The sequence below is a fragment of the Falco cherrug genome, chromosome 1 (assembly GCF_023634085.1).
Source record: "Falco cherrug isolate bFalChe1 chromosome 1, bFalChe1.pri, whole genome shotgun sequence".
NCBI classification, from domain to species: domain Eukaryota; kingdom Metazoa; phylum Chordata; class Aves; order Falconiformes; family Falconidae; genus Falco; species Falco cherrug.
This window is the reverse complement of record NC_073697.1, coordinates 92,985,266-92,998,126: the sequence shown is the minus strand read 5'-3', so window position 1 is coordinate 92,998,126 and position 12,861 is coordinate 92,985,266. Positions and strand designations below refer to the sequence as shown.

The 12,861-nt window shown below is 54.1% G+C and overlaps 1 protein-coding gene across 2 annotated transcripts in view; it reads left to right on the top strand.

Annotated features, from left to right (window-relative positions):
* Nucleotides 1-12,861, top strand: part of KSR2 (kinase suppressor of ras 2) — an 87,372-nt gene that overhangs the window by 38,518 nt on the left and 35,993 nt on the right. For both annotated transcript variants that reach the window (XM_055724680.1, XM_055724687.1), the window contains exons 6-13: nt 1,516-1,585; nt 2,272-2,355; nt 4,727-4,794; nt 4,969-5,067; nt 6,349-6,467; nt 9,106-9,274; nt 12,247-12,288; nt 12,624-12,690. In XM_055724680.1, coding sequence (XP_055580655.1) covers nt 1,516-1,585; nt 2,272-2,355; nt 4,727-4,794; nt 4,969-5,067; nt 6,349-6,467; nt 9,106-9,274; nt 12,247-12,288; nt 12,624-12,690 — 718 coding nt within the window. The remainder of the gene's footprint in view (nt 1-1,515; nt 1,586-2,271; nt 2,356-4,726; nt 4,795-4,968; nt 5,068-6,348; nt 6,468-9,105; nt 9,275-12,246; nt 12,289-12,623; nt 12,691-12,861) is intronic.

Here is a 12,861-nt window from a genome sequence, read left to right as displayed (position 1 = left end):
GTGTTTAGTTCACCAAGGACCGGTGTTGGGGCAGGGAGCGGGGGAGATGACTTATTTGTGTAATATGATTTACTGATGAGAAAATGACATTTAGGGAGGTGCAGTGCTCATGCGTGGAGTGGTCCCACTCTTCAGGGCTTCATCTCTGGGGCTTGTGGACGTGCCCAGGAGGTTGCAGGTATTGGGGGAGCAGGAGGGATGCTGGTCCAGGAGCCTGGGGTGAGTTGTCTCAAGGGCTGGTGAGAAGCATGGGTCAAAAATATTGGCATACTGCTGCTGTAAAACAGCCAACCTGAGGCTGGGGGCAGCAATTACCTTAATTGACTTTGTAGTCCTTAAACATCTTAATTGCCGGCTCTGCCTGAGGGGTGATGGGGATCGAGGCGGCAGAGTAAGAGAAGGAGCCGGAGCAGCTGCTGGCAGGAGATACTGGAGATGGATGTGTTTTAGGATGCTCCCAAGACTTTTAACAGCGCCTTGCACGGGAAGCAGCATGTAAATGTAACCTTCAGAAAGAGAGCGCAATTAAAACACCCTGCCGCCCGCTATATTAAAATGGGATATTAAAGCAAACAGTGGTTCTCCCCACTCTGAGGGATAATATTGAAAGCGTATTTAGTGAGGGATTTGCTGGCATACTGAGCAAACGGCTGGGCTTGCAGCTGGGGTCTGCTGCTCGGCTCGCATCATGCTGGGGCTGGTTGCTTGTGCCTGGGAAACCTCTCGAATCCCTTATTGAAAATCCAGCCTTGAATCCCTGGCACAGATCCCCTCCCTGGAGCTGAGCATCCTGCAGGGCAGGACCTCTCCTGTGGCCAGTGCAGCTGGCAGGAGGAGGAGGAGGAGGGTCTCTGCCCTTGCTGAGGCTGAAGGGGGATGTGGAATCCGAGTGCAGCACGGGCATGGCGGTGCTGCTAATTACCTGCCTACTCCAGCTGGTGCTAATGAACTTATCTCTTTTTCCTTACCCAGCCAAGGTCCCGTTACCCTTCCTCCCCCCCTTTTCCCTTAGAAGGAGAGCACTGAGCCTGCTTTTTACTTTGTTCTTCTATGTGAATATGAGTTAAATTGCCTTCCAAGTGACTGATACTTGGCTTTTTGTGCTGCCACAGCCAGAAAACATGATGATGTCTTATTAATAAATGATGCAGTTGCTGTTTTGGCTTCATTCTCCCTTTCTAGTTTGGACATCATGACGTGGCTCTGATGGCTTTGCAGTCCTGCTCTGCATGCACATGGGGTGGGTGCATTACCTTCCACCTCTCTCCCTGGCCCAAACTGGATGCTGGGGGCTGTTATGGGGGACAGGAGACCCTAATTCCCTGCAGACCCAGGCACAAAGCCAGAGGCCTCTTGCTTTCCAGAAAGGGAGCCCAGTGGGGCATCTCCAAGGGGAAATATCAGGCAAAGCCTATTTTTAGTGTACATCCTTTGCTCCCCTCCTCAAAAGCTTGAACCCTAGCTCTTTCCTTTATTCCCACCTGATGGTTTTCCCTGTCTTTCCTCTCTCTGCAGATACGCTGTCAGTGCCTCGCTGGTCCCCGCAGATCCCCCGTCGAGATCTAGGAAACTCGATAAAACACAGGTATGCCAACCCTGCCACAGCGCCGTGTGAATCCCCCCGATTCCGCGGGATGAGCATCTCCCTTTCCATCTCTGGTCTGGGATAGGAGGCTTGGGGCTGTTCCCCCTGTTTCCCGTGCTGGGCTGTGCTGTGCTGTCCTAGAAGCCCATTTAAATTCCATTTCAGTTCAGATTTGGTTTAGATAAGGCTTGAGTCGCTATCAATAAAAGCTATGTATTATCCGTGACCTTGCCAACCTCCAGCAAATTTCCTATCTCTAGATTATTGCCCTTCAATATCTACCTCAAGAAGGAAAAGGACTAGAAATAGCCTCAGTGCTGCTGTTTGGTGGGGCAGCTGCTTTTCTGACAGGCTGGAAACTTAGGTGCCCAGGGCAGGGAGGCGTTTTGGGGGCTCTGGCCACAGCCTGGGGTGGGCAAAGCTGGGGAGCTGCAGCAAGCTGGTGCCTAATCCCCATCCTGGCTGGCTTGGACCCCCTTTGGAGCAGGCTGTGCTGTTCTGTATAACCAAAGGAGGGCTCAGATTTGTGCTTTGGCATCCCTAGAAAGATGCTTTGACACCTGCAGCAGCATTTGAGGGCAGCAAGGAAAGGATAAATCGGGACTTGGGAGATGTTCCTGCAGGAGCACGAGTGGGGCAGCACCACTTCATCTCTCCCTGGCCACTCTCCTTGTTTGTCTCCACAGGTTTTCCACCAAGTACTGGATGTCTCAGACATGCACTGTCTGCGGGAAAGGAATGTTGTTCGGCTTAAAATGCAAAAACTGCAAGTACGGCACGGTGCCGGAGCTGCTTGTGTCGCTCCTTAATATTGCAAGGGGGATATCTAGGGTTTTGCTGGTAGAGGCTCAGGCATGGGGAGAGCAACCAACCTTTTGCTCGCTTATCCTTGCAGGAAGCTTTAATGAGACGTGAAATTGGGTGAAGAACACCCCAAAATGGTGCTGAGGTTGGGTCTGCGTGCCAGGGATGGGAGTGGGGTCCTTGGGGAGGATGCTGCCCACCAGACCTCGGCTCTGCTCACACCAGAGCTCTGAGTCAGATCCTGCCAGCCTTGGCCTGGCTATAGATACCCACCTTATAGGGTTACACATGGAATTGTCTGCAGAGATGGGGGGATGGATGTGCTGAACCAAGAGCTGAGAGTGGCTTCAGTGAGAGTATCACCTGCCTGTGGGGTGGCTCTGGACATCAGAGGGGTTTTGCCTGAAGCCTTGGGCTGTATCCTCTATTTTTGCAGCAGCAAAAGTCTTGGGGGCCTCTGTTTCTTGGCAACGTCGTGGCACTTGTGGAGCCAACCCATCCCAAATCTCAATTAAGCTGTGGTGCAAAGGAAAGGGGCCGTGCTGGCTGTAAAATTGGACAGGACTGGAAAAAGATAGTGAGGCAGAGGCTGGGACCACTTCTACTGCTTTAAATCCAGTGGAGCCCAGCTCTTAGACAGTATCGTGCAGCCATCAGCACTTAGTAAAGCTGCTTCTGGAGATGCAATTGCCTTTTCTAGGGATGGGTGCTGGGAATATGCCGATCATCTGCAGGTAACTGAGTTAGCTAGAGCTATGAAGTGATAACGACTGCTGTTGCTGTTGATTAAATGCTGATGAGTTAGCAAATTGGGTTTTAAATGTGGACAAGAAATGTCTGGTTGCTCTGCAGCTGGTGATGGGTTTCTGGAAGTGATGTTATCAAATATATATATTTTAAAGTGGTGATTCCTATTGCATTCAATGCTCAAGCAACTGGAAGCTTTGTGCCTGCAGGCACTGCCTGCTGTGCCTGCCTGGGGCTGGTCCCTGTGCGGGAGGAGGGATGCTGGGACCTGCCCCTGTGATGCTGTGGCTCCGGCTCTGTGCTGGTCCTGCTGCCTGTAGTTGCTCAGAAAAGAGCAAATAAATGCCTTGGTTGTAAAAAGTTAGGGTGAATGCAAAGAATTTAGGTTCACCAGCTTTGTCATAGCCCCTTGGCCCTGGTGCTGCTTTCCCCGGGAACAGGAGGGGAACAAGCAGGTAAAACAAACAAATAGACCCCAACCCCCCCAGGCATCAAATACCAAATTAATCTCTGCCTTTCCCTCTAGGAACAGCTTTGTAATAAAAGCTAACATGCACGGCTTCTGAACTTTCATTACGCAGCTCATTGACTTGTAGCTGCCATCTTTTTTTTCCCCATCCTTTACCCTTGGTTTTTTAAATCCTTCCTTTTTACCTTTTCCCCCACGGCTCTCCCCACTCTTCTGGGGCCACCACGGCAAAGCATGAGCTGGAGACTCGTTTCCATCTCTAATTAAGAACGAACGGGAAGGTTTTGGGGTGGGGGAGCCTGCTTATGCCTATATACATGGCCCAGGGGTGAAGCCCTCTGTAGACTTCTGCCCCAACTATGCAAAACCAGGCAAAGCTCTGCAGAATATTCAATGTAGCCGTAAATGCTCTCGTTATTTTTGTTAAATGTCCTGGTAATAAAGCTAGGAGGGGAGGGCACAATGGCAGAGATTCATCAGGAGCCAAAGCGAGCCAGGGCAGCTGCTTCCTCCCCCTCTGCTGCCCCTTAATTTAATTAAGCTTAAAGCAGCGTTGGTGCGAGATGGTTGTCGCAGGGAAGTGGCTTTCCCCTGAGCACAGGTCTCTGCTCCTTGTATTTTAGCCAAGGCTGGCGGAAGTGACAATTCTGGGCATCCTCAAGCCGGCTGGTGGGTGCCTTGCCCCCCACAGCTGGTAGAGAAAGGGGCGAGCTGGGCAGCCCCCCAGGCTCAGGAGCTCCTGCACCCCTCCACTGGGACAGATGCACCTGCCATGGCTCTCATTTGCCAAGGGCATGCATCCCCTGCGTCCTCCCAGCCGACCCACCCTGATGCTCTGGGACGTGCATACCCATACCTGCAGCCCGACAAGGTGGCTTGGGAGTCACGGGTCTTCCCAAGCGCAAGCTGCAGGACCACAGGATCCAGGAGGGCTTGCCCTGGGAGCACCCAGGGGCTGTGCACAGCCGAAATATTACATCAGGTCACCTTCCTGGGTGGAGAAAGGGTCCCTGGTCTGCAGCGATGCTCTCTGCTCCCAGCCGCATCCCTCTGGCTGTACCATGATGCTCTGCATCCCCTTTGCCCTGGCTTCTCACGCCTTTTTCTCTGTTCCCTGCTAGGCTCAAGTGCCACAACAAATGCACCAAAGAGGCCCCTCCGTGTCACCTGCTGATCATCCACCGTGGAGGTAAGGGCCTTTCTTCCCCCTTCTGCCTCCATGGATGTTGCCACCAGGTAAAACTTTCAAAAGCTCCCCGGGCGATTCGGGAGCCTGACCCTCGCTGACGGCCGGCGGGACGGAGGCTCCTGAACCGCTTGGGCGCTCTGTGAAAATTTTACCCACCGTTTTTTCCGCTTATAGGGAGACGAGCCATTCGGGGCGAGGCAGATTTGCATTGCAAACCACTTCCACCCACCCTTCCCCTGCCTCCTTTTCTTTTCAGATTCCCCACCGCACGGGGTAAGTGCAACAGGTTTTAGCCTTTTGCTACTGTTGAGAGCTTAGGGCAGATGCGTGGGACCCGAAATCTCCCGCGGCGCTGTCGGTGCATGGGTGTCCCCACAACGGGGATGCAGCCGTGCCCCTGCGGATGCTTGTGGTGCTTTCGGAGCTGCCTTATCCCGCTCTCCTCCAGGAGAGCCCGTCCTAAAATCCACAAAGGAGGGACAACTTTGCAGCAGGACAACGGGCATCGCTTCCCACCTCTTTTCTTCCAGATTTTGGCTGAGTGCTCTCTGATGGCCAGAGGACTGTTGACTGCCTAAGGGAAATGTTTCCAATTATTATTGCCTTGAATTTCAAGCTCTTAAGGCCGTTATTCTGTGTCACCAAACCCACACTCCTCAGTTCAGTCATGGGGAAATGCATTGTGCTGGTGGCACCTCGCAAGGCGAGTGGGGAATGCTGTGGCTTGGAGGGGAGCAATTTTGCAGCCTCCCCTCTGCCCTCTGTGCCCTCTCTTGTGGCAAATTTGGGTGGAAGGGGCTGAAGATTCCCCTGTCATGCTCTGAGCTGCTGCAAACCCTGACCAGGAGGCAGGGAAAGCAGTGTTCCATGCTGCTGGGGGCAGGTGAGCTCCTGGGGTGAGCAGAAATTTGAGTTTACGGCTGCGGTCTGCAATGTTGCTAAAGCCAGAGCTTCCCACTGTGTGTATTAGCACAGGAGCAGTGTGGCTTTGGGGTGGCCTCAGCATCAGTGAAATAGCCCCCCTAAAAGCTCTTAAATACATTGTCTTGCAGCCAGCCCCAGGCTGCAGGCTGGCTTTCCCACCCCCCCCACCCCCCCAAAAAAACCCAATCTTCCTGCTGAGAGCGGAGCACTCTCAGCCAGCTCCTTCTCCTCTCCCTGAAAAGCTGCAGTGAGGAAGAGGATGGTGCCTCCTCCCAATGCTGGCTGCCCCCCCGGCGTGGCTGTGGCAGCTGCTGAGCCTCCCCAAACTGCAGCCTCTTGGCAGGGGCAGAAGGGTGCAGTTTGCATCCCACCACGGGGGGCTCTAAGTCCCCCACGTCCTGGGGTGGGGGTTGGCTGTAGCTGGGGTGCAGGGGGGTGCCCAAAGGCTGGCTGCATCCTGGGGCAGGAGCCGAGTGGCTGAGGTGCTGCGGGGGATTGCTTTGGAGAGTGATTCAAGAACGGTTTGCAAGTGCAGGGTGACCCCAAGTGCTCCTTCGAAGCTTTGATGTCTCCCCATCTGTCTCCCCCTCCTCTCCACTCCCTTTTCCCCTCTCTCCCTTCTTAATCCAGCAAGGTTAGTCCGGACAGAGTCGGTGCCCTGCGATATCAACAACCCTTTAAGGAAACCTCCCAGGTATTCGGACCTGCACGTCAGCCAGACGCTCCCTAAAACCAACAAACTCAACAAGGTGAGCTGCTCCGCCAGCCCTGCACACCCCTCCGCACCCACCCCCGTCAGAGGGGACCGGCCACGTGTCGCTGAAATATTAGCAGCTTTTCCTGGTTCTTCACGTGCAGCTGGTGCTCTTGCAGACAAGGGGCCAAATCCAGCGGTATTTTCAAATGCCACCTGAGCTGGGTTGCTTGAGCCACCCTGTTTGCCTCGGCTTTCCCAACGGGGATGCTCCTTGCAGGAAGAGCAGCAGCTTTCCCAGGGCATGTCCTTTAGGAGCATCAGTCCTGTTTGCTGGGTGGGAGCACGGCTCAGAGGGTAATTTCTAAAAGAAGGAATTGGAGAGCAAAAGGGGCCATGCCCTGACCTTGTGTTTGGGGCAGGAGGGGACGGGTGAGTTGTCCCCAGGATGGGACATCTCCCAGCCCCTCAGCCATCTGCTAGGACCAAGCCTTGCAGGTGTGTCCGTGGGTGTCCAGGCATATCCACACCCATGGGACTGATGTGTGTGTCAGCTAGTGGGCAGGAGCTGCCTAGAAACCCGTTTGGGGGCTTAAATAATAATAAAAAAATAATCCCATGGACTAGTGTTAATTCAAGGAGCAGAGTGAGGGTGAGCTTGGCGTTGAGGCAGGATGAGCTGCGCTGTGAGCAGAGCAGTGAACCCCTCACCCCTTGGGTTTCCCAGTGTGGGATGCATCCACCGAGATTATTTCTGTTAACAATAAAATGGGATCAGCACTTTCGAAATAGCCTGTGTCCCACCAGTCCTGCTCCATTGTGGCCTCTCAGTCTCCAGGTGTAAGCTGAATTTGAGGCGGTTTGAGGTCTCTGCTACTACCTGAGACTTCTGTAAATAACAGATTTATTGTTACAGATAAAACAAGCCCAGAATTTGATTGTGTCCCTGGCAAAGCTGGTCAAGTCAGACCTGGCAGTGCACCTGGCTCTCTTGCTTCTGCCCTGCATTAACAGCGATCAAACTGGCATGGGGTTATTTTTAATGAAATTTAGAGCCTGTTGCCTTCAGTGGAAAATTTCTCTCTGGTGGCCGGAGGTAGTGCAGGGTGGGGTGTTTGCAGGCTGGAAGTGCTCAAAGGGAGGGAGATCCTTGGTGTGATGGGGAACAGGACATCAAAGCCTGGCAGGACCCCCCAGCTCCTCCTGGGCCTCAGCATCTTCTGCCTGTCGGTAAAGGCTGGGTACCAGATGATGCTCTCTTGGATGCAGTTTTTAAACCTAAATCTCTTGGGGTACCTTTAGTGTAATGATCTGCTCTGATCTGTTGTTATGGGGTGGTGCAAATTCCTTTTTGAGGTTGGAGAGCTACTGCAGGTATGCAGAAGAAACAGAGATGTGTTAGTGCACTTTTTAGTGCCTGTCCTTCCAGTGATTTGTTTTCATTTTATTAGAGGGCAGTGGGGAAGTGACTCAGCTTACTGATGAAGGCTTTGGGTGTGAAGGGCATCAGTCCTGTTTCTCCTTCTGCCTCTGCCGCACAGTCTTTTCACCTTTCGTAGCTTTTCTCTCACCAGAGCTCCGTGATGCACAGTGTGTGTGTGTATGTGTGTACAAATATACGTATGTGTTTGGCTTTGACCTGAGCACTCCCATTCAGGTTGAAGTTTCCTCTATAAATGTGCTTTATGCAACAGGGGCCCCTTCTTACTTTGATGTTTCTAAAAGCATTTCTGTAGATCCTCTGTTCGCTGTGGATCCCATTGAAATCTTATTGTTAGTGGCCTTCAGTGTTGTTTAAAAAACCAATTTACCTAGCCAAGATTGTTGTGCATGTCAGGTTGGTCTATATAAAGCGTATGTGGATTTCCTGGAAAGCTGAGCTCATTTAAAGATTAATCTATTTGGACAAAATTACCTGCTTGGGGGGCGCATGCAGATTTTCTAACCTTGGAGGGATCTTGCCACAGGAGCTCATGTCTGGAGATGGGAGCGCTTGGTGCTGCTGAAAGTCAGACCCTGTTAAGCATCACCAGCTTGGGCAGCAAGGTCACAAGCAAAGCGGGAAATTCTGGCCTCAATTTTCCTTTCAGATCTAAGATATCCAGACAGGTTCTCCTCCCCTTTTGCTCCCAGGGGGTCCTTTCTCACCCATTGCAGTGTGCCCTGAAGAGGCACACCCAAAGCTGCCGTCCTTGCCTCAATTAGCAATGGTCAACAAAGGGCAAGGGATGTGTTGGTTGATCCTTTCAAATCTGCCTCAGCTCAGCCCCCTGCTCCGAGCGAGGCATGGGTTTTTGGCTGAAAGGAGGTCAGCAGAAGCTGTCAGGTCCTTGATGCCTCTAAGGACCGAGCCCCAGGGATGTGGTCCCCAACTCTGGTCTTGGTGGCCACGGGTCTGCAGACACGGTAGGGTTTGGGGAGCTCCCAGGTGTGGGTGCGCAGCATGGAGAGGCTGCCAAAGGAGCCCTGTTTCTGGTGTAAAATGGCCTTGGTGCAAACTGTGAATACAAATGGCTTTGGAGAAGGCCAGGCTGGGGCTCTGGTTGTTTTCTAGGGCTTTTGGAAATGGGGGACTGGGATGGCCTGTGTAGCTCTTGCTTGTCACCCAGAGTCCTCTGCACTGGGAGCACCTTGGGTGGCATCGGCCGGCACTGCTCTCACTGACTCCTTCTCTCCCTCCTCGTGTCCTGCAGGACCACATCCCAGTGCCCTACCAGCCAGACTCCAGCAGCAACCCCTCCTCCACCACCTCCTCCACGCCCTCCTCACCTGCTCCACCGCTGCCACCCAGCGCGACACCGCCGTCCCCCCTGCACCCCTCCCCACAGTGCCCGCGCCAGCAGAAGCAGTTCAACTTGCCAGGTACCGTGAGCTCCCCCCTCCTCATCTGCCCCACGGGAGGGGCTCATGCCCCGGGGTGTACTCAGGGGAAGGGTCTGCTCCAGCTGCTTGCTTGCCTGGACTTACACCGGGATGGGGAAAAGCTGAAAGCAGAAATGAGCGGCAAAGATGAGTTGAGGATAATTCAGGTTGGGAGGGAGCTTGGGAGTCTAGTCAAACCTCCTGCCTGAAGCAGAGCTCAAGGCTTGATCTGCTTTGGACTTGAAAACATCCAAGGATGGAGCCGGCACAACCTCTGTGGGCAACCTGCTGTGCTTGAAGCTACAGAAGCCTTTCCAAGCGTGACTTCTCTGTGGCTTGTGCCCGCTGCATTGCCTCAACAGCAAACGGGAAACAAGGGCTTACATCTCCACGAGGGTAACCGGGGTTAGCCTCATCGTGCCTTTGGGGTGATGGGCCTCCAACAAGCTTGTTGCCAGCATGTGTGGTGTGATAGTGGGGAGCAGCTGATGCTGGGGGTATCTGACGTGGCTTGTCCCACTGAGTCTTGCCTGGGTACCTAGGACTCATCTGCTCCTGGAGCTCAGTCTCTTCAGGAATGATGGAAGAGGCAATTTGGTCACAGTGGCTGCAGGACACAGAGTTACATTAAATGTCCAAAACCGCTTCTTCTGGCCTGAGGACGTGCTGAAGCATGTCCCAGTGCAGCTGCCTTTGGGATGTCCTTGGGGCAATGCTGCTGCTCCAGGGAAGGTCCCTTCCGGGAGGGGAACAGCTCAGCATCACTCCTGGCAGCATGGAGGGGCTCGTCTGCCTCTCCAGCCACTTCCAAAAAGGGTCTGGGGAGGGGAGGGGATGGGGACCTGTGGACCTGACCCCTCTCCGAGATGCCGAAGCACTTATGGCTGCCCCAGGGCTGGTGATACCTGCTTGGTCTGTGGCTTTGAGCCTGTGACAGTAGAGCAGGAGGTTGGTGTCCCTCCTGCATCTCAGAACCCCTAGGGTTAATAAACTGGTCCAGTAGGAAGGAGGGTCAGGACTGCTTTTCCAGAGGAGCCAGACTGTACTGGCACCTTCGTGCTCTGCTGATCCTGCCAAGCTGTGGTGATTCCTCCCCTTCGTCTTGACAAGCCTTCAGCTGGAGAGGAGGAGGAGGAGGAGGGGGGGGGAGGCAAGGAGGGAGTTGACTGGCATGATCCATCACCACAATAACAAACATTTCTAGAAGCCGGAGAAAAATCAACCACCAACCAAACAACACAGGTCCTGGTGTGCCCAGAGAAGCTGCAGCCGTGCACAAGTCCAGCTCACTGGAGTGGTGCTCAGGTGGGATGCTTGAGGGGTGTGAGGACACAGTGGAGGAGCTGTGAGGAGGCACTGAGCACTCCAAGGAGTGGTGTGACCCATCTGTCAAGCAGGGGCTCAGCTCCCTCTCCTGCTCCCCAGGTCGGGATTTCGCCAGCTGCAGCCCTTGAGCCTCTGAGTGCTGGGAGGACAATCACAGTGTGGCTGCAAACCTGAGAGTGCGGCGTGGGTTTCTGTGCTGGTGTAACTGAGTTTGTGGTGGTCCAGCTGGAGCTGAAGCATCCTGATGTCTCGGCAGCATGATAGCCGGGCTCATAGCGATTAACATCCCCAAACTGTTTGCTGGGCAAGCCCTGGACCCTGCCTGGGTCTGGGGGGGAGGGACAGAGAGTCCAGCGCTCGGTGACCCTATCATGCATCACTTCTGGAGCAGAGACCTTCCTGCAGGTCTTTTGAGACATCATTTCATGTTGTTTAAAGCAGAAACCACAGAAGTAACCCCATAGTGGGCAATAGCATCTCCTCATGGGGACCCAGCCGTGCTGCTGGTGCTGTGCAGTTTGCCTGGCTGGCAAGGATGGAGTGGGGCAGGATGACACCCCAGCAGCTCCTGGGGCTGGTTGCTCCCTGCTTTCGTGCCTGTGATGAGCAGAGCCCTGTGGCGGATAGGAACCAGTCTGACATAAAGCAGGACTTACTGTACTTTCATCTTCCCTCATGGGAAGTTCTCTATGGTTCGCCTCATCAAGATGGTCATCTTGGGGATTAGGATTTGAGCTTAGAAATTGCAACACGGTGACCTTTTTCTGCCAGAATTATCTTTGAGTCTCCTTTGATCTTGGCTCAGGGGTGCTCAGGTCCTGCTGTAGAGCAGAGGTCAGTCTTTAGGGTCTTGAAGCTGGAGAGGAGAAGATGAGGGTCGATCTTTGGGATCTTGAAGGTTAAGGAGAAGGTGCCTTCTGAGCTGATGCCAACCTTTGGTGGCCTCAGCAGCATTGTCTTGCTTCATACCCATGACCTGCCTGCCTGCATGAGTCCAATCAGCCCTTGGGCTTTGCCTGCTGGCAACAGGGAGCTGATGGAGGGGACCACCACCCCGAGTCCTTCTGCGGTGCTGGCTTTGGGCAGCAGCTCCCGGGGCTGCTGACAGCTGCTGGCTCCTTTCAGTGTGCCGGGAGGCCTGCAGGGAGCCCAGGAAGGACACGTATATGAAGCATGGCAAAAATGCACAGTTAGATGGGCTGGATTGGGCAAAACCGGGCAGCAGCTGCAAATCCATAGCTTGGCATCTCCATGATGCCAAGTCGTTCCCAAAGGCTGGTTGGGAGCTGAGCACTCAAACCCCATGGGCTTTTGCTGGCAACCAGGCATCCGAATCCCACCGGTGGCTCTGCAGATGACACCAGTACTCAAAATGGTACAGAGCAGTAGCTGATGGTGGCAAAAATTAAGTTATAATCCAGCCAGATCATTAAAGGGCCAAGGTCTTAATTTTTTTAGCCTGGGCACCCTAGGTACCGTCATGGGTGGCATCCTCTGGAGAGATGGAGGAGGGAGAGGTTGGATCATGCAGGGGAGGACCCGGACCTGGGGCTGGTGTTTCATGGTACAGGACTGGGCGCAAGTTGGAATCTCTCCAGCATCGGGCTCTGCAGGTCGGTGTCTGACCCCCCTCTTCTTTTTTCCAGCTTCCCATTACTACAAGTACAAGCAGCAGTTCATTTTCCCAGGTAAATCTCTTTGAAAGTCTTCCGTAACGCAGGGTGCTGAGATATCCCTTAGGGCGGTGGGTGCATGGCCGGCTCTCCTAACCACTGGATTTGTGCAACCCCTGGGTTGTGCCAGTGTGGGATTTCTTCCCCAAACCAGTCTGTCGTTGCAGAACTGTGCACTACTAAGATGCTGCAGGGCTGGGTGGCCCCAAGTTATATCCAGCTGTAGCTAAGGGTGTAACTAAATTGGACCTAGGGATGAAGGGTGGTTTTTGGTGGGAGTTAGTTCCCCTGGGTGCCCCCAGCACTGGAAAGGGTCCCAGCCCGCTCTCACTCCTCTGTCTTCTCCCCAGATGTGGTGCCCGAGACGCCGACCCGAGCCCCGCAGGTGATCCTTCACCCCGTCAACTCCAACCCCATGTGAGTGCCTCCCCCTCCTCCCAGCTAGCTTCACCTTACCCTCCCCAAGCAGCGCATCCTCCGCACCCCACCTCCTCCTGGCACCCATGGGTGCTCCCCTGGCCTTGCAGGACAAGTGTGGGGCTCAGGGATGCCTCTGGGGCAGGCTGGAGTGGATGGTCGTGGTGAGCC